General features: G+C 42.9%; 1 protein-coding gene across 3 annotated transcripts in view; it reads right to left on the reverse strand.

The window, feature by feature from the left end:
* The window catches only part of PTPN22 (protein tyrosine phosphatase non-receptor type 22), a 31973-nt gene extending 14187 nt beyond the window's left edge, over positions 1–17786 (reverse strand). For all 3 annotated transcript variants that reach the window (XR_004000290.1, XM_030561761.1, XM_030561760.1), the window contains exons 1-12: positions 17209–17786; positions 9471–9579; positions 8482–8558; positions 7288–7383; positions 6821–6859; positions 6282–6353; positions 6107–6166; positions 4872–5014; positions 3963–4029; positions 2794–2871; positions 2202–2294; positions 197–273 (exon numbers count right to left, since the gene is read on the reverse strand). Coding sequence is in view for 2 of the 3 variants with exons in the window: in XM_030561761.1 (XP_030417621.1) it covers positions 197–273; positions 2202–2294; positions 2794–2871; positions 3963–4029; positions 4872–5014; positions 6107–6166; positions 6282–6353; positions 6821–6859; positions 7288–7383; positions 8482–8558; positions 9471–9579; positions 17209–17295 (998 nt within the window). In the remaining variant the exon portion in view is untranslated. The remainder of the gene's footprint in view (positions 1–196; positions 274–2201; positions 2295–2793; positions 2872–3962; positions 4030–4871; positions 5015–6106; positions 6167–6281; positions 6354–6820; positions 6860–7287; positions 7384–8481; positions 8559–9470; positions 9580–17208) is intronic.
* Positions 17787–26772: the final 8986 nt, after the last annotated feature.

Genomic DNA, 26772 nt, shown 5'->3' on the forward strand with positions numbered 1-26772 from the left:
CTAAAAAAATGTCTATTTTTGTTTCAGTGTTTTGTATGCACTCATTATGACCACTCTCTATAGACACACACAGGATCCAAGTGCTAGAAGAACCACCACATCTCCAGCTATTACATAATGTTATTTCGTCCTGAAATTGGAAGTCACTGACACATAGGATTTGCACCATGTGTGTCTAGATTAGACTTGCCCTTACCAGCTTGGTAGTGTCAGAGAATAAGTTTCTTCCAGTGGGCTCAGAAGTGGCTGGAGTCTTGGATGGTTTGTCTGAATCTATTGAAAGAGAAAGTTAGTACTTGTATTGCATTGTCAGGAAAGCATGCAGGCAATACACAAGGTTTCATTTCACTTTGTTATTCCTGGTGATTGGCTCTGCCAACTACCTCTGCCTATCATTGATTGTTTGGAAATGGAAATGCAGGAACAGCAGAAACAGACACTGTCTTATTGGAAGATGCATTGCATACGTTTTTACAAGAATCAAACTCTTCCTCAAAAAGTTTGCAATGTCTGTGTAGCTGGCTGTGCTTTTAGGACCCACATGCTATCTGGCTACGTGGAAGTTGGTTTTGCTTTTGACACTTTAGTTGTGCACTCATCCCCTTCTTTTGGTAAAGCATTTTCAAAGGACAGCCAGGTCTCTGCAGCCGAGAAGGTTTGGCCAAGAGCTATAAAACCACATCCGGACTCAAGTGTTTCTTTGCTTTCTATCTCAACCTGGCCTCTCATCTGCACCTAACCATGTGACTGTCCACAGCACAAGAGAAGGAAGCTGACTCCCACAATCTGCTCAACCTAGTCTGGCTGAGAAGTCTCAGCAAATACCAATTTATTACATGTCTAACTCAGGTACATATTTTAAAGGGTTCTGTTTGAAAGTTAGACTTTATTGTGGAGTCAGTCTCAAGACCTTTGCTAACAATGCCAAATGTTTTTCATTATAAGTCCTATTTCCACCCCCTTTTAACTGATGTTTCTGAGTCTGAGTCTGTTTAGAAATGCATTTGTTTCAGAAAGTTTGCAGACAGCCAGACAAGCCATTTTTGACGCGGGGGGCTCTGAGCAATTATAACAAAGAAAGGTCAGAATTAAGAAGTGTTAACTCTGTTTGGGATGTTACAACTCAAATATGATTTGACCACACAGTTTCAGACTCAGACATTTCATCCTCCATCAGAACTAGTCCACAGGGCTTGAAAAGATGTGGCTGAGGAATTTACATGTATTTTTTCACTGTACATTTTAGTCTCTCTTCTTTGAGGAGTTAGCTGTAATGGGCATTACCTACTGCAGCTCCTATCTACTTTGTTGGGAGCAGAACCTTTTGTAGTGATGTCTTTGATTTGTGTTTTAGTCTCCTAGAGTAGATTGTTCTCAGGGGAATTTAGGATCTCTTTTATATTGTTAGATTCTAGTGAAAGCTATTGGAGATGAATAAATGAGGTGCAGGGCCCAACCCTGGATTGACAGCTGCTGCTGCCTGTATGGCATCTCTCAAGGCAACATGTTAATACTAGCTTTTGCCTCTTATCGCATCATCCACTCCCATTTGGCCAATGCTGCCAGTTTGACCGCCAACCTGTCCAATGAATATTCTGAAACTTTCGTCTGTGATGCTCTGCACATAAAGACACTACACTCTGCTCCTTCTGATCCCTCCTCAAGATCCAGCTCTGCTGGGATGCCTACTAGCAATCAGCCAGTCGAGGTTGACAGTTTGGGGAAAGTCAATACTTTATTCATTCATTATAATAAAGAATTACACACAAAAAAGCAAGCGGAACCTCTTCTGCATCTTGCTACTGTAACAGGGATTGCATAATGAAGGGGAAGGCTGGGCTTGTGGTCAAGGCACTTGACTGGGATTCAGGAGATTTGGGTTCAGTCTCTGCCTCTGCCATAGACTCCCTGTATGACTGTAATCTTTTTGCCCTTGTAGAGGGTTAGTTAGGATGAATGCAATAATGTGCATGTGGTGCTCTCATACTACAGTTCTGGGGACCATACATGCACCTACATAGATTGGAGCCCCTTTGTGCAACCATAATATAACCATTAAATATACAAGAGCAGCAACTGCAATACTTTATTGCAAATCACCTCCCAGTTCAGCAGGGCTTGGAGGAGTTTGAATCTGAGCTAACACATCTCAGCCATAAGAGGACAGCTAAAGGCAGTATGCATTGGGGCAAAAATCTTACCTCTGTGGCAGCAGAGTCTGACTGGACAGTGAGCACTTCAATCTGTCTTTTAAAGAGTTCAGTCACAGCATCGTAGACCAACTCATACTGTTCCTAAATAGAAAACAGAAGAAACACAGGAGATGCAAATATCCCCATTACTCACATCCACTTCAGACAGCAGCCAATTCATCTGAACCATGCAACATATTAGCTCTTACAGTGCTGGAAATTCCAGTCCTTGGGTTAGGTTTGAGTATGGTCAAGGTATGGGTATGTGTTAATGTCAACTGAACAAACATTGCGTGCTGAGCTTCCTCTCCAATACATCCCAGTTGAAGCCAGCTTCGCTTACTGGACAGTAACTTGTTTCAGCATAGACAATCACAAGTTCTAAGCTACATCATCATGTACTCATTTGATTTCTCCTGATAAGCTTCTTTTGGGAAAGGGTCTTACAGAATACAAAGCAACATGCCTGCTGCACACAGAGGCTTACCCCACAGTGTAACAATATAAGTTTGGTTCTTGCAAACCCTGAAGAGAAGTTACGGGTCTGGTTTTATAGCAAGCATTTAGTAGCTATGACCTGCTGGGAGCTTTCTGAACATACCTTGGTTTGCACTATTGAAGGCCTTTGTGTGCGCATTTCCTGGACCAGACTAAAAATACTGAAGTTCTCTGGAACAATCTTATAAAAGAGAGATCATGAGAAATTAGAAATGGACTTGAACCAAAACCACTCCCAAATGGTGATGTAGTTCAGACCTGGATCCAAACTTCAGGCCCATTGTTACAAGAAATCTTTACTACTTGTGATTTCTTCTTTATTGATGAATCATTTCCCTCCTCACATGTCCCCTCCCATCTTCTACTCATTAGGAGGCATCCCCTTCTCTGACAACAGCATGAGAGACAAATACAAGTTCCATGGAGTACAAAGAGAAGCTGAATTTATGGCAACCTGCTCTGAACTGTGATCTAGATGGATTTTAGTGTGACCATGATGCAGAAAATAGCCACTCCTAGAATCCTATGTTGAGACAGGCATTCATCCAGGAATTACTTCACTTTAAAAGCAATGAAGTAAAAGAATAATCTAGTTTTAGAAACCTGAATTTCTTACACTAAAGGACAGAAGATCAGGACTGCAGCCAGGCACAAGATTGCAGGCAAAAAGCCAATTTAACGACTTATGTCAGAGCACTGGTAAAGCACTGTGACCTGCAGTTCAGATAGGAGGATAGCAACAGGAAAGAGGCTTTTATTGGCTCTTTATGTCTTAGGTTGTTTTAAAGCTTGAGGAGTGGTTCATATCAGCATGTGGAGAGAACACAAGCCTGGGAGGAACAGTAAACAGTACGGAGGAGGAAGAGACAGGATGAAATTAGGACATGAAACAGGGCATGGGGTTTATTAAACTCATCTGACACTGCCTTCAAAGAGTTGGGCCAGCATAGGTGCTGGAACTAGGGGTGCTGCCGCACCCCCTGGCTTGAAGTAGTAATAGCAACCCAAATACATGGTTTCTGCATTCAGCACCCCCACAATAAAAATTGTTCCAGCACCACTGTGGGCCAGAGGGAGTTTATAAGAGAATTAGGATGTGAAATAGACTCAAAGGCAGCAAGAGAATTTGCTATCATTGGGAATATGGTTCAAAAAAGACTGAGCCAGACACAAGCATTTTGAGGGGAAAAAGAGCCCAGGGTAAAAAGAAAGCACTGGGTAGGCATACAGGAAAACAAAAAGACTGATCCCAGGCACTGCTGAGATACTCACCCCATCCTTCAGCAGCTTCCAGGTATAGTCAATGGCACAAATAACTCCTGTTCTCCCACAACCAGCACTGAAATGAAAATCGGAGCCCTGAGATTTGAGGAGGGGTTTTGCCTTCCCTTATTACTTCACATTAATCTCTCTTCCTTCTGTGTTTTTATTCATGGATCAATATAGTTATTCTGCAACTGATGCAAATCCAAATCTACATTGCCTAAGCCCATGCGCTGTATTTTCTGACCAAAAGCAGCCCAATAAATCAATCTATCATATCATATATCCCATCAGTTCCATCCCTGAGCCGGCCTCCATTGATGCCTTAAGGAGGGAGCTGGCTGCTGACACTAGTGCATTGCCCTGTTCATTTCAGCCATGTTACTCTAGAAGCAGCACCTCTAGTGCCTTACCAACGCCTAGAGCACGCTGCAGAGCAGTCACTTCCACACAGGATTGCAATCTCTGCAAACAGATGTGGCGGCTATTCTGCTCTTGGCGGTAGGAACATAGATTTGCCAGATCGTGAGAGAGCATTGGTCCATCAAAAACAGGACCCTCCCTGCATCCACCACACAATGCTGAGGATGAAAAATCCCACATTGTACTTGAACAAATTCCTTCCATAGACCCTATGTGATCAGGTGATGCATGGGGACTGATTATATTTTTCTTGGTATGTAACTACAAATATAATTGTACATACAAAGTAGCCAGCTTTTTTTTCTACATCCAGCCATCCAATTTGCTCAGATACAGCTTCTGGCTTTAGAACGTGCTCTCCTCAGACAGGGGATTTGACCTAAGACTTTAAAAAGTCACAGCCTTTTTAACACCCACCTAAACAGAAAAAAAGAAGCTGTTCCATTCACTTGAGGCTAAACAGCAGCATTTCTCTTGCCAGTAAAACCTTCTTACCTGCAGTGAATACAGATGGGGATGTTGTCATCTGCCTGGTAGCAGCGCATCTCCCAGATAAGCTCAAGGATGGGATTGATGGTGGAGGGTACATCATGGTCTGGCCAATTTTTATAATGGAACTGATAAATAATGCGAATTACCTGTAAACGAGAAGAAAGAGGAGCAGCTAAGGCTAGGAATTCTGCCTGTTTTATGTGAGGAGAAAGCCTCATGTCTCAGATATACATGTCGGTACAGAGCCTACAAACAGGTGGCCATTCCAAGATCAAAAAGGCATGAAAAAAGTCAGTATGTGCTACACCTTCCACCAGTACCCATTTACACTATATTTCTGGAATATAACCTGTCTGTCACTCCGTAAATGTTCTCTTAGGCCTTTTCATTTTACATGCCACTCTCTATATTGCCTACTAATAGTTTCTAAAGTGGAAACAGTGAGGCTAAGTCCTGGTCTATGCTAGGAAATTAGGTTGGTATAACTGTGTCGGCTTAGAGATGTGAAAAACCCATATCCCTGAGTGATGCAGTTAAACTGACCAAACCCCAGAATAGACAGCACTAGATCAATAGTAGAATTCTCCCTTTGACCCATCTCCTGGTTATCAGGGAAGTGGAGTACCTATGCTGATGGAAGAAACCCTCTGCGTAAGTACAGTAGAACCTCGAAGTTATGAACACCTTGGGAATGGAGGTTGTTCATAACTCTGAAATGTTTGTAACGCTGAACAAAATGTTATGGTTGTTCTTTCAAAAGTTTACAACTGAACATTGACTTAATGCAGATTTGAAACTTTACTATATAGAAGAAAAATGCTTCTTCCCGCCCCCCCCTTTTTTTTTAAGTAGTTTGTGTTTAACACTGTACTGTATTTGCTTTTTTTTGTTGCTGCTGCTGCCTGAGTGCACTTCCTGTTCCAAATGAGGTGTGTGGTTAACTGGTCAGTTCGTAACTCTGGTATCCGTAACTCTGAGGTTCTACCACAGTGTTTTCACTGAAATGGTACAGCTGTGCCACTGCAGCATTTTAAAGTGAAGACAAGCCCTATGTTTTTCTTATCTAGAGAATAACACCTTGGCTCTTAGTATATAATTACTATGGAATACTGGCAGCTTCTTCAAAGCTTACTGTAGAAATCCTGTATCTCCTGCAGTCAACAATGGTACCATTTAATTAGATTAAGTGCAGTAAAGCCAGTTGGATGCTCTTCCTGCCTGACCATTTCCCTACTTACTTTGTTCAGTGTCACCTTTAGAGTCCGAATCACATATTCAGTTTTCTTTTCCTCCAATTCCTGCAGAAGCAATGTATTAGTCACTTTCTGCAGATACATGGCACTGGTTTCCATAAAGAGTTCCACAGATTGTGGAACACTTGTTAGGCAGGATGGAAAAGGCTGATGTACTTACACAAGTGATGGTGAAAGGACCACACTGGAGTGGTGAATCGCCCACTTCAACCCAGTACCGCTCACACTTTTTCTATTGTAAAAAGCAGGAAGAGTCTGTGGTTATTTGTCTCTACACCTGCCTGCCATGTCTCCTGCCTTGTCTTTCTCAATGCACAGTTATTTGTTTCGAAATGCCTGGCTTTGTTGCTGAGCTGACTCTTGTCTTCCTCTTCCTTGGGGCTCCCAATAGACGGTTTCTCCAGAGAGACAGCACCATTTTCTGATGATCCAAGCACCTGCTTGGCTGCTGGAGTGAGCCAACAGCATCACAGTGTGTGGTCTACAGAGACCTTTCTCTCTTGCAGAGGCTAATCTCACTCTCAGAACCAGTTTAGTGATGATTGAACAAAATTGTGTGCATTTGGGAGTCTCCAGATATGAACTATTCACTGATTTCTAAATATGAACTAATTCTTTGTGAAACCCAATGGAAATTGACTTTATTCCTTCCCCTGGTGACACCAAGACACCGGCTCCATGCTCTGACACATTACTCACCTTCCCCATTTCAAACTCCATGCAAGCCATAACCACAATCTGTAAAAATAAAGTACATAAAGCCTGAATGTCTCTTAATCAGGGGAGAAAGGCAGATATTAGATAGAATAGTTAAGTAGCATTCACGGATATTTATCAGTGGTGAGAAAAATTATTTTGGGCCACATATGGTCCTCTTACTCTGATGCTTCTCAGCTAGGCAAAATTTGGGCACTGTTCACAGCATGTGTGCCAGAGACCTTTCAGCTCCAAAGCTGTCCCATGGAAGATTGTCATGAGACAATACTCATCCATCATGCTGTTTTCGATAAAGACCCTCAGGAAAAATGAAGTGAGCATGGTGCACAACTCGTGATCCTGGAACACTAACAGCACATACCCATTATCCAGCCAGTAACACAAATACACATGGACTTTATTGCAAAGCTGTAAAAATACATAATAGAAAGCACCGATCTGCACCTTACCAGGACTTCATATTCCCAAATCATCCTCCAGAAGTCAAGAACAGTGGTGGAGAGAGGACCCTGGGTAGCTATATACGCCCTCGGCCCATATACCCCCTAAAATGAAATTCAGATTGCATATTAATATAATATTTGTATGGGCACTAAGCACCCAAAGAGACAGAACTAGCTCTAATTTAGAACTGTACTGCATTTACATCAAAAGACTGAAGTGCTTTAATGACTTTTGTAGTTCCTTCAGCTTTTTGTCTGGCTCTTTGAAAAGCTGTGTGTTTTAGACCCTGCAGTATCACTAGTTGGACTGACAGTCCAGTCAACAGCTGACTAGCAGAATCTACCCTTCTCTACCGATAGTGAGAGATGGGTTTGGGACAACCCCCGCCCCTCAGTTCCAGACAGCATCAATTTTTTTCTATTTTAGGGGGGAGCTTGGTGACAAATGTTCAAAATACTGATCTGGTCTATGTTTTGCAGTTGGGCATATCCCTACTTGTTAATATCCTGGTCTGGCATCCTTTATAATGGTCTGTGCCCTGTACAACGTGGTTAGGCAACATTCCTTGGCACAGGTGGAGGGAAACGTCTCTGCTTCATCCAAAGCAAGGGGAGAGGCATTTACAAACTGAACAAAGCTGTAGAGGTGGAGGAATGAGGTACTGACTTGCCCCCATCTCTTGCTGGCCACAGATGCCTCAAGTTGTATTGATGTAACTGGGTCTCAGCACTGATGTGGGCGCAGAGCTTCCTGTCTGAGCAGTGGTGTCAGAAGCCTTTGCTAGCGGCAGGCAGTGTAGAGTCACTCGCCATTGAACACGTACACACAAAGGAATATAAAGCTGATGGGGACACAGGGCTCTGAGCTTGGAGCTGTAATCTGAAGACTGCTCCCCTCCCCAAGACCATGCACTTTTCATATACCAAAGCCTGGCTTCCTGGACATTTTAAGGGATGTTGGCATGGAAGGTTCTCAAAGGTCTCCTTAATTTCCCCCCAATTTCATTATCACCGCCATCATGGTGAGCCACCCCATAGCCAATGAGGACAGGACGGAGCTCCCTCCAGCTCTAGATGTATGTACTTATTCTATATCAGCCTGCCACTGTTCGCTCATTCCATGCAGCACTGCCATGGAAGCTGCCTTTTCACAGCTCAGTGTGATGCACTTCGAAGTATGGACTACAAACCAGGCAATACCTTGATGAAGTTGGCATTTATATAATGAGAATCTTTATCTGATGTGATGAGGGAGAGCTCCACTCTGCTGTGATCAACTGCAGGGGAGAGAGAAAGAAGTAATTATTGTATCACATTAGAGCCTAGAGAGTCCAAGTTTTCTAGATTTTAAGGCCAAAAGGGACCACTACGATCATCTAGTCTGACATTCTGCCCAGCATAAGTAATAGAATTTCTTATTGTGATTCCGGCATCAAGCCCATATCTTATAATTGAGCTAGAGCATAATTAAATCAAGGCCCATTGTAGTAGACATTTGACAGTTTCTGCCCTGAAGAACTTACATGGAATTAATGTGCCCCAAAGACATCTCTGTCTAAGCCTTGCTTTATGTGGTTTCTCTGAACTTGGACAGTATGCACATTAAATATATGGAGATATACATATCTCATAGAACTAGAAGGGACCCGGAAAGGTCATTGAGTCCAGCCCCCTTCCTTCACTAGCAGGACCAAGTACTGATTTTTGCCCCAGATCCCTAAGCAGCCCACTCAAGAATTGAACTCACAACCCTGGGCTTAGTAGGCCAATGTTCAAACCACTAAGCTATCCCTGTAACAACTTATCTAATAAATAAGAAAAAATATTTCCTCCTACTGAATAACCTACAAATTCCCACAACTATGTATGTACATTAACATATTAAAAAGTGACATCTTAAATATGAATCATGGCATTCAAAGCATATTAAGAGTTGGTCCGTGGAGGCTCACCTGGAGATATGCACAGGTATATCTATCTGATGAGCATAGGAGAGTATATGCCTATGTATGCATGTTCTGATGTGTGCTGCATAGCCTACTTTGGTGTATGCATGCCCATACATGCTAGGCTTACATACTGATGTCTATATCCACATATGTACTGGGCAGAGGAGGAGAGAAAAGCTAGTATGACAATAACTGGTAAGAAAGAAAGGCTAACTTGCAAATTTGGTATTTTCAACCTACAGGGTAAGATGTCCTTGTATCGATTTTTCTTGATGTTTTCTGGTTGCTCAGATGCTGCAGTCAGGTATATTCTGTCTGATCTGTATTTTGTTGATTGCCTTTTCAGCTTCTGTGGTAAAACAATGGAATAGATTAAAGTGAATGTGTTACAGACAGCACGGTGCTAGAGAGCATGTCCCTAGGGGGCCAGACTCACCACCACAAAGCAAAGTCTGCACTATTCATTCTTTCCTGAATGGCCTCTCTCGAGGCACTGAGGCCTTGGCTACACTGACGCTTTACAGCGCTGCAACTTTCTCGCTCAGGGCTGTGAAAAAACACCCCCCTGAGCACAGCAAGTTACAGTACCCCAGCGCTGGGAGCGTGGTTCCCAGTGCTGTAAGCTAATCCCCACAGGGAGGTGGAGTACCTGCAGCCGCGACCACACAAGCACTTCAAAGCACTTGGAGTTGAGTGTAGCCAAGCCCTCAGTACGTACAGAGCAACAGTAGCCACTCGAGAACCATTTTGCAGCCAGGAGTTCTGAAGACCAGAAAGTCTGTATACTGAGCTGGGGATGCTAGAGGCTCTGACACAGGCTTTTGAAGTGTCTCTTTAGAAAGTTATACATTTATATGGAACACAAAACTTCTGCTGTGCAAACTTAAAATTTTCAGCATAGATGCCAAGCAGACAACAGGCAATAGTGACATTAAGCTGTCTCCAACAAATGATAAGCAATTCATTTTTCTCACACTGTAGCTAAGAACTGAAGCATCTTTGTCAAATAATCTCTGGTTTGTGGTACCACCTGAATTAGACTGAGCTGTGAAACCGGAGGAACTGAAGAAAAGCAATTGCAGGTACTGCTGAATGGGATTCTAAAAAAGACAAACACATGGCTCCAAGAAACCTCTAATCAGGCTCTCTTTGGTAGCGTAAGGCTGCTGCATTGTGGATTGTTTTCCCTGATGCCAGAGAGGTTATATGAAGTCTTGCTGGTGCAGTCTAAAAGGATTTGTGATTTCACTGGGCTGAGCCAATAGAAACACACCCTTTGCTTCACTACACACTGGTTTAAAAGTACTAAACATTTAATTATTACTGCCCCCATTTATTAATGGTAACATCTGGCCCGCTGTGCTCGGTGGTATGACAGGCAAGGAATTAATGCTGCTGAATCTCAAACCAGACAATGAGGGATGGTCCCAACACCTCTGTGCTTTGAAATCCTGGAGTCTAGTGCCCACCTTCCTATTGCTCCTGGAGTTGTGTTATTGTGCAGATCTTTTGTTGCTGTGGATTGATTCTAGGAAATGAAGATCTGCTCCATCCTGGCCTCAGTTCTGGCATTTCTGCCCCAGGCAGACCCTAGAGTCTAGTGTCTGAGGAGATTAGTGCAGGGATGGCTGCCAGAGGATTTGAGTGAGGAGCCTCCATCCTGTCTGACAGAGCTGATGCTTTCTCGTGCCCTTATAGCCCATTTCATGGCAGCTCTGTGGTTACCTCTGGGATTTGGAAATGAAGAAAAGCAAATAAAAAGCTTTGGGCTAAATGTACGAGGTCACTCGGGCTAATGTTCCCCTTTAGAAGGAACATGTCAGAAAGGTCCTGCTCCAGTTAATGGCGCATGCTGGATGGGCCAGGGGGAAGCTGCACGGCTTTTCTTTGCATCTAATATGCATTGAATTACCAGCTGAGACTGCTTTCCGACAGGATGTGGAAAGCGTGGCTAAACCAATCAGGCATTAGGGGAAAAACAAAATACATTGGTCTTATGACACTTGGACAAAAATAGCTCTGTGGTCTGGTGAGGGAGCACTGAGAAGCTGGCATCCCCAGGGGAAAGATGCATTTGGAAGGTAGTTTTCTCCTAAAAACTGATACGTTCAACCCATAGGTTTATCGGAGCAGAACTCCGCATTTGCCCTGCAGTTGAGGGATCACCCAGCAGTTTGCCAGAAACTCATGAGAGGCAACTAATTTGCATCAATCAACTGGATAGCAGCACACATCCTGTTTAATAAAGGAGGTGCAGCCCATGAGGACTACAGTCCCAGCAAGCAGGGCTTCCACGATCCCACTTTCTCTGCTGTGTGTTGTGCAAGGGAGAAGGTCAAGGTCAGAGCTAGTATCAGCTCACAATTCTGTTACATTTTCAAAGTATATGTAGTCCTTGCACACACACCACTGTGAGTTTAGAGGGATGTAGCCCACATTTAGGGATTGCATTAATAAAAGGAAACACTGTGTTTGGAACATTGTGAAAGGACTAGAGAAAGTGTTATTTACCCTTTCATACAATACAAAACCAGGAATCGCACAATTAAATTTTAAAAAAGGGAAGTACTTTTCCACACAATGTACAACTAACCTGTGAAACTCATTGCCATGGGAAGCTGTGGTGGCCAAAAGTAGAATTGGGTGAAAAAAAAAAGAACTAGATAAGTTCATGGAGGATAGGTCCATCAATGTATATTAGCCAAGATGGTCGGACACAACCCCATGCTTGGGGAGACCTTAAACCTCTGACTGCCAGAAGCCAGAAATGGAAGATGGGGTGGATGACTCCATACCTGCCCTATGCTGTACACTTCCTCTGACACTCTGGTAAAGGCCACTGTTGGAGCCAGGACACTGGCAAGATGGACCATGGTCTGACTTAGTATGGCAGCTCTACTATAAGCCCCATTTATCTTTTAATCAATGTGGACAGAATTAGTCATGGTACAAATAATTAATCAGAACTATATTTCAAACAGTTACTATTTAATTATTAATTCTTTCCCCATCCCCGAAATAAAAAAAAAGTTGTCTACGTACCTGTTAGCAGCAGCAAGAGTCTCAGAAAGACATCCCAGGAGGCTGAAGTTCCTTGCTTACATGCAGGGGTCAGGGTAAATACTGTGCAGATACCTTAACTGATAAACAACTTAGTGTGCTTTATGTATGATCTTTATGCAGACACCATGCTGTGCAAACATGCCTCCAGCCTGTCTCAGGCCTGACGTGGAGGAACAACCGGCCTCTGTGGCACTTCTGCTAAGACTGCCAAGGAAGAAGCCAGTCATGGTGGTCATTTCAGTGACACAGACACGTGCCCACTAGGAAGCAGACTTAAACCCCAACTCATTTCACGGCACTGAGCAAACATCAGATGGTAAAAGCTTTCCATCACTACTAAACTGGGTTTGATTTGAAAACAGACTTGAAGGTGAAAGCTTCTGTATCTCATGACCAATCTCCTGAGCCAACGAGTCAGCAACACTCACTCTCAACTGTTTTCCTCAAGCTGTGAAGCCCACTGGTTGCACAGGATTCTCAAGCAGAGCCCATCCACCCCATCCCAAGGATTTGGGAGCCTAACAGTTGAACACAGTAGAGTCCAAAGGTAGAAAAAAACTCTCTGCCCAAGAAGTTTTCATTCACCGTGCTTCAGTCAACCACACACCCACAAGATCTGGGTTTTAAAGAGCTCTCCAGCCATAAAAGGAGGAAGGATTCCTTCTTAGCAGGTCCACTTGCTGGTGGAAATATACAGGAGCTGTGGTGCCATGAGGAATTGCCATTGTGCTTTGACTTATGGCTGAGTGAAGCTAGCACAGAGCTGCAGCGAGGCACAGGGAGGCAATGAGCTGGTGTGGAAAAGACTGGTTTCTAGGACCACTCTACAGATTTACTTGTTATGGTCCTGTTTCCCTTTGCCCTGTTGTTCTGGACTCCCTGGAGAGGAGTTGTGAGTGACTTTGTAGTTTTTTCATACACACTTGTGGCTTTTATTTTGGTTGGATTTGGGGTGTCTTGTGACAAAGAAATTTACTATGCGGGGGTTTGGAACGAGGACTATGGAAGGAGTTATAATTAATTTTATTTGCAGTTATTTTTCAGACTGATCTTTAGGGAGCAAATCCCACTCCTAACCGTTTAGTTCAGGGCAGCATTCAGAATGACAGCGTTTGCCCGCTTCATTCTTTCCTCAGGGAGCTCCACAGCAACTAGCCACATACACTTACAGCAGCCAGTAAATAATGCTTCCCTCTTCCCTCAAAACTCACTTTTTCCTACAGTCCCTCATAAATTGATTCACATAACCCTAGTGTAAGTAAAACACCAGACCCCTAGATCTACACACAGTACAGGGGCCCCCATAGCCCTATCACCTTATTATGTATTGCTTCACCACAAACACCCATCTGGCTTTGTCAGATTCAGTCTGTGGGTGCCCTAGTTGACACATTTCATAGGGGCTTGATTTCCAGAAAGTGCAGAGCACTTGTCCTCTGATGATCAGTACTCTGTGAAGGCATCTTAAATTGCGCACCCAACATTACCGACCACTTTTGAGAATCTTGGCCGTGTTTTTACTCACTACGAGCCTGATCCAAAGCCTCTTGAAGGTAACAGAACGTCCCTAAACTCGAAGTGGAGCACCATGCTGCTATGTGTTACATTTCAAATGATAACATTACTATCAAGAGGGGTCTCAGTAACCTAGAGACCTGTAGCCTATTCCCTAAGCCATCCAGCATCTCTCGCAAAACAGATTAAAAGGACACGCTGTGTGGAGGCTGCAGACAGGCCCTGACAAGAGAATAATTCTGTTCACGGAAATTCAAAAGTTTTTAGACTAAATTAACTTTAGAGTCAACATTAACTTTAAAACATCAGATGAGTTAAGGAAACAGCTGTCGCTTGTCATGTTGCTTTACAATCAGAAGGAGACAGGAGCACTGTCATTTATTTGGGTAGAATGAGTCAGTAACAGAGTTACAGAAGTCACAGGACTCTTATGTCCTAATGTCTAATGTATCAGCCCCACATTAACAGGAACTTAGGGGGAAGCCCAAGTGCAGGGGAACAGCAGGATGTTCTCCCTGGATTCCAGATCTGTAACTACCTCAAACCTGCTGCAGATTGCACCCAAGGCTGGACTTTGTGGGTTGCAGCCCCTTTAGTGCTGCCCCCCACTTCCAGATTATGTTTTTAATGAAGGCGATTAGAGCCACTTGGCATTGAGGGACCAATACTTTAAGCCACAACTCCAAGCCAGGCTCTTTTCTAGTCTGCATCTTCTATCACCACAGAGCTTGACATGTGGCAACTTGGCAGACTGATATCTGTGACATTGCAAATGCAAATAGCAAGGGTTAAGCTTCTCAACATGAGGCTGCCCAAATGGAACATCTGGGCACAAACCAAGTACTGCCATTGGCACCAGCGGTTACACAATTTGCATGTGCAAGAACCTGTTTGTGCACAGTGGGTGTTTGCAGGGATAATGGACACAGGCTTATTTTTGTGGCTCATGCACGGCAAGCAGATTTGAAAGTTTGGCCCTTACCAGTTTTCTTCTAAGGATTTTAATACACAGAACAGCTGTCTGAACCATCCTGGGCTTTGGGAAGAGCCTTTCCCAGCACCAGAGAAAACACTTTCCTACCTACTATTTTTGGCAGATTGCAGGCAGTGCACAAGCTACAAACCCACTTTCCCCAGAGACCCACACATTCATCTTGGCCTGACACCCCCGACACCTTATCCTCCCTCACACAATAAAGCACAAGCTTTAGAGACTGGGTGGGGAAAGTCAGCCACCGGTGACATTGCTTTTTTCCATGGAACAATTGGACTGTTACTGCAAGGTACTCAGCGCTCAGATTAATCACTGTTCTCTGACAGAGGTACCTGAGAACCAGAGATCATCAGTGAGCAACTGACATTTTCCTAAGCCTTTGAAGTGACTCCTCTCTAGGAAGACATAGTGGGGGCTGGCTCATGTGCCGGCCACCTGAGCAGACTGGATTCTCACCAGCAGCCTTGGCCATGCACAACCTCTTTCCCTTCCCCTGGGAGGATGGAAGAGGACTCTGGTCACTAGTTATACAAGTGCCTCTGGGATGCTGAAGGCTTGTGGCTACAACAGCATCAGCATCCTGCCGAGGTTTCTAAGTCTTGCTGAGCAATAAAAGTGGGGACTCTTTGTCCTAGAGCACCAGGGACTAACCCAAACTGTGGGGTTAGTATGGAGCCTACTATGGAGGCCAATCTCCAGCTGGGATGTCCAAAAGCAACTAACTAGGAAAATCCCCAAATACAATTCCTGCAAATTCCTAGGACTGGATCATTGTTAAACACGAGATTCTGGATTTATATGACAATCCCTCCACACCAATGAGCCCACACCCAGCTGATGAAGACTGGGGCCTTGAAAATAGGTGCATTAAACAGAACAATTATATTATGATTGGTGTGGAGAAAGTAAATAAGGAAGTGTTATTTACTTCTCATAACACAAGAACTAGGGGTCACCAAATGAAATTAATAGGCAGCAGGTTTAAAACAAACAAAAAGAAGTATTTCTTCACAAAATGCACAGTCAACCCGTGGAACTCTTTGCCACAGAATGTTGTGAAGGCCAAGACTATAACAGAGTTCAAAGAAGAGCTAGATATATTCATGGAGGATAGGTCCATCAATGGCTATTAGCCAGGATGGGCTGGGATGCAAAACCATGCTTTGAAGTGTCCCTAGCCTCTGTTTGCCAAAAGCTGGGAGTGGACAAGGGGATGGTTCACTTGATGATTACCTGTTCTGTTCATTCCTTCTGAAGCACCTGTAAGAAGACAAGATCCTCGGCTAGATGGACCATTGATCTGACCCAATATGGCCATTCTTATGTAACTCTGCAAGGAAGCCTTGAGCCTAGCCCCCTGGCCAAATGTATCCCAGAGGGTCCTAAAATGTAGATTAGGGCAAAGATGGTCCATAGCAGCTTTTACTGTTGGTGACCTGAAGCAACAGGAAACTTCTATTCAAGGAGGGGGAGAGAGAAATGCCACTAATATTACTTGTCATGTTATTCTAGCCATGCTGGTTCCGGGACACAAAAGACAAGTGAGTGAGGCAATACCTTTTATTGAACCAACTTCTGTTGGTGAAAGAGACAAGCTTTTGAGCTCTACGGAGCTGAAGGAGAATTCCGTGAAGCTTGAAAGCTTGTTTTGGTTAGCAATAGAAGTTGATCCAATAAAAGATTAACAAATCTTACAGCATATACATAAAATGCATGTTTCCATGCACACTGGTACAGCCCAAGACCTCAGAAGTTGCCAGTATGGACCTTAGTGACATCCTTCTTTAATACCTCCAGTTTAATGACTTTTTTCCTCTTTCCTGCTCTAACCATGGTCCTAAATGCCAATATGAAATAGTGACTGGACCAGTCCCTGTGGGAATTTGTCAGGGAATTTCTCTGCAATCAGATCCCTAGTCTGGATTTTCTTTGACATGGCAAGATGGGTTACTGGTGTGAACCATATTGAGTGGTCATCTGAGGTACCCAGTGAATATTTCAGTTCTGACCCACTTCAGTTCACACTTTTCTCTGAGATAGATGGCTGAAGGGAAAAGGCTTTTTCAAATATTTAGAGACATGGCCCCACTGGTGGTATTAGGAATGAAGCAGCTAATCCCCCTGCAGCAAAAATTAAACTACATTCCTACAAGTGCGTTTGCAAATTAGGAAACAGGAAGCATCGAATCAGGTAATTGTTAAACACAGCTTCACTTAGAATGGAAATTATTAAACTGCTCTTTTCTCTTTAACACTGTTCCTAGATCCATTTTTGTTCTAGAATTAGTAGAAAAACAAAAAGTGTTACATGAAATCATTACATTCCAATTCAGAATTTGCTTCAACAATTGAGAGTTTTCCCATAAAATTAGGTTAGACTCAGAAATGTTCCTGTAGGTGACTTACCAAAAACTCGTTTGCAAACTCCTCTCTGTTCAGTTTCCTGCTTTGGGCCTTGTCCAGGTTTTGCAGCAGAATCTTTCTTTGGTCCATGTTGTGTGACAGGGAGAAACTGCTTCGGCCAAGCAGAGGATGGACATGTCAAGTGCATGTCATAACGGAAAGCACCGGCATGGAGAGTGCCTGGTGAAGGCTGTGGTTTACTGACTTCATTGCAAGTCTTAAAGGAAATTAGTACGTAACAGCTTAACAGCTCGTGTGGTCGAAAACAAAAAAACAAGATTCTTAACTCAGGGCCCTAGTGCCGCCTTTTCAGAGTGTGAACTACTGCACTCATTTCTTTATGGAAAGAGGAAGCTGGGCGGTCTAAGATTACCTATGCAGTTTTCTTCAATATCAGACTTCATCATATCCCTCTCTGAAGTCAACTCCACTCTATGATCAAACAGCCATAAAATGCAGATGGAAAAAAAGGAAATTGCATCAGCTGTGCAAACCAGGGCAGTATTGGCCACGTTCACCAGCATTATCTGTAGTTCTCAGTCTCACCGGAAATCTTCCAATGCTGATAAAGAGCCATCTGAGCAGAAGACTTGACAACTCTCTCTTCAGGAGTGTAGGTTCTGAAACACAATAGTCACACCTCAGGTAAATCCTGAAATGCTCAGAGGTCACTGCATTTTCAAATGGCCTGGGATGAACTCTGGAAAGCCACATAAGGATCAAGGATTTATATTAGAATGTAGAAGTTACACAAATGTCCACAGAGGCCACTCACTATGAGACTGCGCAGGTTCTGGAATGTAGGCTGTTTAAGTGACTGTCCTCAGAGCTTCCATCCCAGAAAATGTATCTTTAGACCACCATTCCATTAGGGATAGTCTTTCCAAAAACAGAAATGTAACATCTCTCCTCCTGTATTTGTAGCAAACCCCTTACGGTTGAAAAGCCAGTAACTCCCGTTCCTCTTTGCAGTAGAATGCTGCCCCCAGCAGTTTCTTTGCTGGGACGTGTAAATTTTGGGGCCAGTAAATGCTGTATCACACATGTGCAACTGATCTGATTAGAACATGGAGAAGCAGAGCCAGTTTCTTCAAAGCTGGCTTCTGGGGGTGATTGGGGCTCTTTAGCACAAGAAAATATTTGGCAGCATGACACCCTTGATTAGAGAGAGAGGGGCCCAAACACACACTCAGTCTGGATTTCCAACATCCAGTGTTCAGCAGTGCTCCTCAGCTCCCAGCTCTAGTTCAAATGCCAGAACAAACAAACAAACCAAACAAATATTTATATGGCTCTCATCACTGTGTATCAGAACTCTGCTGCACGCTTTACAGAGCTGCTGGAATTAGGCGTAGCTATAAGCAGTTACCCATATTTCCAAAGAGCAAATCTGAGGCATTTTAATAAGATAATGTTTTACCCTTCTCTAGCAGCTTTCAGTTGAGGCTCTCAAAGCACTTTACAGACATGAATTAAGCCTACCAGCTCCCACCCAGAGTAGGTTTAATGTGAAGGATCCTGAATTTCTAAGGGGCTCATCAGAGATTATTTAGTATGTCTCATCTTTGCTTAATTCTGTTGGTAATTAAAGAGTTTTGAAGCAGTTGGTTTAGGGAGGTATTTGTGGATGAGAGCACTATAAGTGACTACATAGAGGTTGATTACTCAGCCATAAGTAAATGCTCAGGATGGAATCTTGGACACAGTGTATTAGTCCAGGACTGTTTATTCCAACGAAGTGTTTTAATATTGCTTCAGATAAAGCTGTATAAGCGAAGCTCCAAGCCTTGGAAAAAAAATTGTTTAAACAAGATGAAAGAAGTCTGTGGGTCAAGTGAATGACTCCCTAGATACCTGAGTAAAACCCAGCAGTGATTTGTTATTGGCATGTGTTAGCTACATTTTTTTGTCCATAACGTCATTTTTTTAAAACACTCAAAAGAAGGAAGGCTGTGTTTTGGTGGGCCATGGAGCTAGCTTACTGTTTTATCCCTTCTGTAAGCCTGGATTCAGATACTGCAGAGTGGGATCAAGTGGCCGAGAGGTCAGATAGAGTGAGGCCACCGAGGTCAACCCAGAATTGGATTAAAAATACTGGAAACATTACTTCAAACCCTATCATATTTCACCAATCCAAGAATCCAGCATTCTTGGTGAAAAATACCTGCCAAAATCAGCTCACAGAGCCCTTAGATTCTGCTCTCTCCAATGGAAGGCACGCTGACAATCAGATTGGATATTTCAGTGAAAACAAAGGCACAGCAAAAATAGCAGCTGTAATAGCAAGGTGGCCTTTTAACAAAAGAATGTGAGTAGTGTAGAGAAGGGCCAATGCTGAGTTCTGCACCCTGTAGACAGCAGTGTCTGGGCTACTTCAGTGCACAGTAATACCAGGTTGAGAAGCAGCATCTTTGAAAGACATTTGATGTTATCTTTGTAACAGAAAATTTACTATGAGGACCAGGAAAAGCTTCCTAGCAATGAGGTCTATAAAACTGTGAAAGATTAGCCCAAGGGAAGTAATGGACCGCCTCCTTACATGAGATGTAAATTTGGACATAATACAAGATACTGTAGGAACAACCCTGCATTGGCCTTTAGGGATGGATTGGATGTGATCTAACAAGGCTAACAGTGGTTTAACTGATCCAAATTCTGTGAAGTGGTGGAATTGTTCCAGAAGGGGGTCATCTAATTTTCTGGAGTTAGGCTTTCTCAAAGCCACATCAGAAAGCATGACTTATTGGTAATGCAGCAGTCTCTTGTAAATGGGCGGCAACAAGAACAATGAACTCACAAACAGTTGCAGTTAAGAGCTGGACATTTCCTGTACAGACTAATTTGCAACTGATCTCAACTCAGGATGAGAACCTGCTTTGTACTTTGGGTTTCTTTATGTACAGGTAAGAAAAATACTTCAACATAGCTGATTTCTAAAATGTGTTTTGAGAACCATGGCTCACAAGTGTGTGCATATGTTTAGTTCAGCGTTGAATCATCACACATCTCATACGGATGGACGGATGGGCGGACTCAAGACTTTTCTGCTCTGGGTTGTTTTGCACTGAGGTAGCTTCATTAGTGCAAACACATGGCACACCAGTGCAAAAATAGACTGTTTCAAATTGAGGTAAATTTCCCTGGTGCCAGTCACTTTTTACTCAAGTGCGGGTAAATGGCTTGAAATGGGGCATATACATTCATTTCTTGCTTTATAGGTTTGCAATATGATGTGAAATTTCACATAGGTTAAGTTTTAGGCCCTTTGAATTTTCTCTGTAGTTCATGTTTGGTTGCTTTCCATATATTTTTAATAGCATGTTTCTGAAATTTGTCTATGACAGTCTCATTTTTGTCAATGTGCATTTTAATAGCATTGTGAATCTACACAAACCTTGACAGAAAAGTTAATCTTGAATAGTACATGGCTGTAGTTTTATTCAAAGAAATGTTTAGGATTAGGAGTAATTCTTTTCGTCTATTCATCAGCACTTAAAACTTGTACGTAAATTAGCATGTAAAACTCTCCCACTGAGGTGCTTGCAGAGCCACATATGTGAAACCATGGATTTATTCCTGAGATGGGCAAAGGGCAGAGTGTGGTGATTATGAGGGCTATTAACTGGTGAGATGGATTTGAAAGGGGAACCTCAACATTTATGTAACAGATAGATAACATGTTGTGCTTTGTTGCGGAGCCTCAACAAAGCAACTGCTACTTTAAGAACAGGATCTTCATGAATGTTCCTAGATGGCTGAAATGTACAACTGTTAGTTCTGAGAGTGTGCTGACCTGTTCTCTAGCCATGCCCCTTGCTCTTCTCCTGGCCTCTGGCTCCCCAAAACATCTGATGAAGAAATTTGGTGAGAAACATCAGAGTCCCTCAGTCAACATTTACCAAATTTCAGCAGTAAGAAGAAATTCACAAAGTTGACAGTTTTTGTGCCATCTGGGTACTTTCATGAAGACTCTGCTGTTTGTGAAATAAACCACAGCCATGGAAGAGATGCTTTCTATATCTAGAAATACCTGGGAATTAATATATTAACAGAACATTGTGGATTATGTAAGGCAGCTTCGCAGACCACCTCAAAAGCCAGAAAGTGATAGTAATTTAATAGTCTGAACCTTCTCCTACCCCCAAGCCACACCCCTCTGACTGCCAGCACACGCACCATACATCACGGATAACAACTCTTCCCTGACCTGCCAACATCCCCTAACTCAACCATAAGCTAGTGTGATTCCCCAGGCTGCCAGTATGGGTGGGAGAGTCTGTTCTGTTTGCTGTGATGAGAAATTGTTGCAGGGTATGCCCGCATGGTCCCAATGTGTTGTGGTGCATGCTGGTTGTGTTAGAGCTGATGTTCACATCTCTGAGTATATAACATTATATGACAACTTTAAATTTGTTTTTGAGGGGTGTGTGTTAGGTATGTTACATGTGCAGATACCTGAACTGATAAACAACTTAGTGTGCTTTATGTATGATCTTTCATATTGTCATGTCCAGGCTGAGCACTGCCAGCTTCAATAGAAGTCAAGGGAACTGTAGATACTTAACTGAAAAAAAGGGACACCGCATTTAAAATAGAGAAAAATTTTCAGAGCTGCAAAATACACAAAACCTAAAAGCATAGTCTAGACCTCACAGACCTCTCTGCAGAAATGGGTCTTTGCATGGTCCAGACTAAGACTTCACTATCTGACATTTCTGTTACAGAGAAGAGACTGGTATTACAGACTCTGTGGAGAAGGTAAATAAAGAAGTGTTATTGACTCCTCCTTATAAACACAGGAACTTGGGGTCACAAAATGAAATTAATAGACAGCAGGTTTAAAACAAACAAAAGGAAGTACACACAATGCACGGTCAATCTGTGGAACTCTGTGCCAGAGGATGTTGTGAAGGCCAAGACTATAACAGGGTTCAAAAAAGAGCTAGGTAAGTTCATGTAGGATAGGTCCATCAATGGCCATTAGCCAGGATGGGCAGGGATGGTGGCCCTAGGCTCTGTTTGCCACAAGCTGGGGGTGGGCCACAGGGGATAGATCACTTGATGATTACCCGTTCTGTTCATTCCCTCTGGGGGAACCTGACATTGGCCACTGTTGGAAAACAGGATACTGGACTAGTTGGACCTTTGGTCTGACACAGTCTGGCTGTTCTTAAGTTCTTATGACTTAAACATACATCAAAAGACAAACAGTAACACTGTGAATTTCCTGTAATTTGACCATTTCCTATGTGAACAAGTGTCTAAGTGAGAACTTGTCATCTTAGCACTCTGGCATCTTTATTCGCAAGAACAAAATAAGTTACCTTACAAAATATATTTTAAATTAAATACAAAAAAGCTACATCAAAAACTATGTCCAAGGTCCAAAGAAAAGCACGAGCGAAATGCCAAGGGTATGGTTGCCTGTGCAACATTGACTCTCCCCCTCCATACGTATTATTTCTCCCACAAGTCCCCTGCCTCATTCAGTGCACAGGTGAATTAGGCAGCACACATTTGGTGGGGGGCAAAGGGGAGGAGAAGTAGCATTCTTCTATTGAGTCAGCCTGTTAGGTGAAGTTAGATACTTGCCTAAAGCTGCCAATTACTGCTGATTCGTTATTGCTGCTGTGATTTCTCAACTCCACCTCAGACATACAGGAGGCAAGTCTGACTCTTTGGTATGATCTCTAACAGCAGCCATGGCTGAGCAGAAATCTGGGTTATTTACTTTAATAAAACCAAACTGCAGGGAGAGAAGTGTGTCTGCACTTTATATAATGTGAAAGCAGCAAAGAATCCTGTGGCACCTTATAGACTAACAGACGTTTTGGAGCATGAGTTTTCGTGGGTGAATACCCACTTCATCAGATGCATGTAGTCGAAATTTCCAGGGGCAGGTATATATATGCAGGCAAGCTAGAGATAATGAGGTAGTTCAATCAGGGAGGATGAGGCCCTGTTCTAGCAGTTGAGGTGTGAAAACCAAGGGAGGAGAAACTGGTTCTGTAATTGGCAAGCCATTCACAGTCTTTGTTTAATCCTGAGCTGATGGTGTCAAATTTGCAGATGAATGGAAGCTCAGCAGTTTCTCTTTGAAGTCTGGTCCTGAAGTTTTTTTTGCTGCAGGATGGCCACCTTAAGGTGTTTACTCTTAAGAACAGCATTCAAATGCTATCTGCTCCCACAGCTGTAAATATTCTCTTGGAGTCCCCCTCTGCACAGCTTTTATGGAAGAGTCCTACAGAATGAGATCATTTTGCTACATATTTTAAACAAAAAAAAAACTTTATAGATTTGTATACAGAGATTTAATTCTCTGTTAAATCCTATAGGATGGACAGACAATTATATCCCTGCTTTAGAAATCTGAAAATTGACCTCGTACCATCGGTCTTTTCCACAATGGGCAACTGCAGCTGAGGGGTGGAATTTAGATCCATTTACATCAAAGGGAGGTGCACAGGTATGAGTGAGGACAAAGTCTGACCCAAAGTTTTATAAAGTATAACCGGAAGCAAGAGAGTGAATGGGAGAGTGAGTACATGCTTGAAATGGAACAAGCTCACTTTCTGAAACTGTATGGAGACATTGTGAGGAAAACAAACAGCTTCTCTTGCAGTTTGGTGTGCACCATTCCTCTCGTCAGATCAGGAAAAGACAGCTATGGAGGGAATGAGCACTACAATAACCTGCTCCTATGACAGAAGGAAGTACATGTTTAACAGAAAGTACTGGTGCCGTGGAGGATCTAGGTCATCTTGTGATGTTTTAGGCGACACAGAGAATTTTGTTAAGAGTGAATATAAAGGAAGAGTGTTGCTCTTGGATAACAGAAGAGGATACTTTTTGGTCATGATGCACCAGCTGGTAGAAGAAGATTCAGGAATGTATTGGTGTGGAATACAAAGGCCACATGCAGATATGATGACTGCAGTGAAACTCACTGTAACTGAAAGTAAAGATTCTTTAAACATTGTAAGGTCTCATGAGTTTCATTAGTTTTATAACATGACTGAAAAAAATAGGATACCTGTAGTGATTTAGTTACTTGATGTTTGATGTTAAATGGGAATGAACAATACTGCAGTTGCAAACCCAGAAAAGTGAAAATACTAATGAAAGCACAGCTGGAATGACATCGAAACAAGAACAGAGCTGCTGTGTGTGGCTTAGCACCTCAATAGCAAGAGGTACTCTGCAGTTATACAGAAACATTATTATTGTTCATATTCCAGTGGTATCTAGGATATCCAACTGAGATTAGAGCCCCTTTATGCTATACACTGTACAAATACACAGGAAGAGACAATCTCTGTGCCCTGAAGAACGTACAATCTAAACAGACAACACAGAGTGAAAGGGAGTACTGTTATCCCACCCCCCTCTGGCAGTGAGAGAACCAAAACACAGACAGAGCACAGGCTTGTCTACATCAGGGGTAGGCAACCTGTGGCACGCAAGCTGATTTTCCGTGGCACTCTCACTGCCTTGGTCCTGGCCACCAGTTTAAAACATTTTTAAAACCTTATTTACTTCTGAAAGGTTGCCGACCCCTGGTTTACATGGTGCAACAATGTGCACTAGAGAGGTGTGAATTGTAATGCTCCTTAGTGTGCATTCACGTAGTACTAGTACTACATGAATACACACTAGAGAACTTTTCGTGTGCACACGAAAAGTTCTCTAGTGTGTATTCATGTAGTACTAGTACTACGTGAATGCACACTAAGGAGCATTACAATTCACACCTCTCTAGTGCACATTGTTGATCCCGTAGGATCTACTTGGGCCAGTTAGTGCCCTTTAGAATTCAAACCCCCTGCAGTGTGCTTTGCCATATGTATAGACAAGACCTACCTGACATGCCCCAGGTCCCATTAGGTCTAGGGTGGAGCCAGGAACTAAACCCAGATGTCCTGAGTTCCAGTCCAGGGTCTTAACCACTTAGTCATGAGAGGAAAGGCTGAGGTTTAAAAATACATGGTATCCCCTTCAATCACAGAATTCATGATGTAGTAGCAGCTTCACCTTATCCTAACAGATGATTCCTGATCCAGAAGGATATCAAGTAATAGGCCTTGAGGATAAATTCTTTCCCATATCTAGAGATCATTTCAACCTTAACCATATCACAATCCTCATTTTACGCAGTGTGGCTGTAGCAGTGTTAGTCCCAGGATACTAGTAAGACAAGGTAGGTGACGTAATATCTTTTATTGGACCAACTTCTGTTGGCGAGACACAAGCTTTCACACCACACACAGAGCTCTTCAGGCCTGAAGAGGAGCTCTGTGTGACTTGAAAGCTTGTCTCTTATTGGACTAACTTCTGCTCATAAAAGATATTACTTCACTCGCCTTGTCTCGCTAATCCTCATTTTATTCAGTTTTAGATAAATATATATGCCAAAGCTGGCACATATTTGTCCGGAGATTAATCTCAGTCTGGTGTGGTGAGGAAAGCGCTTTAAGCCCAGAGATGGGGCACATGGAGGCTTTTGTACTGTGAACTCACTAATCAAGGATCAATAGTATGTAAATGCCTCTGCCTTCCCCACTCTTTCTAAACTCAGCAGCGAAACCATGTAGCCTCTTGAGACTAATCCTTGGAAAGAGCCTAGAACTAGACAAAGATATCTACAGCCAAGTCTGATTGAGTCATCCAAATAGTGCTTCACACCCTTCTGTGTATTTCATCTCACCAGGACAACTATTTGGTTCCATTTCAGAGCCTCTCTCCACACCCCTTATTACTCTCACCAACCATCCCAGTGAATCCTGCCTAGGGAGATCAGTGACTGTCAGATGTCATTCAGCCACTGGCTCTAATGTTTACTACACATGGTACAGAAAGAGCTTTCCGACCAATATCGTACTAGTGCACAGCAGCGACCTGGTGCTTCGCTGTGGAGACCTCCTGGAGAGTCAGAGCTATTACTGCCAAGCTGCAACTCGCAGAGCAAACAAATCCACCCAGGTGTTGAGAGCAGAGGTGCTGATCCCAGCAAAAGAGAACTGCACATACCAGTTACAATTAACAGGTAATGTTTTTATTTCAGTGTTAGCTTAATGGAATGATTTATAACAGGCAAAAAAAATCTGTAAAATACATGTTAAACTCCTCTCACACTAAGTTATGCTAACTAAATATGGACCTCCCTCCCCAAAGCAGAAAGGACTCAAGCTACAAATACAGCAATATTGTCTCCCCATTCTTATATCGCCTATTGTACTCGTCCTTAGACGCCTAGTACACGTGCAAACAATACCAGCACATCTGCCGCATGGGGAACAGAATGTCAGACATTTTGCTCCCACAAATACCACATCTTCCCCCCCTTGAGTTAAAAGAGAATGCTCCTGAGCTGTAACAGACAAGAAGGTTTAATTTTCCTATGTAAATAGAGAACTGTTCAACATAATGTACCTTATTTTCTTTGCCCGCCTTGTAGTGGAGGGAAGAGAATGAAATGTCGAATGCCAAGTGGATATACATTGGCTTCTATACAAGCAATTGTATATTTTTATTACAGATGGTGAACCATACAACTGTGTAAGAACCACC

This window comes from Gopherus evgoodei, chromosome 4 (assembly GCF_007399415.2).
Source record: "Gopherus evgoodei ecotype Sinaloan lineage chromosome 4, rGopEvg1_v1.p, whole genome shotgun sequence".
NCBI lineage: Eukaryota > Metazoa > Chordata > Testudines > Testudinidae > Gopherus > Gopherus evgoodei.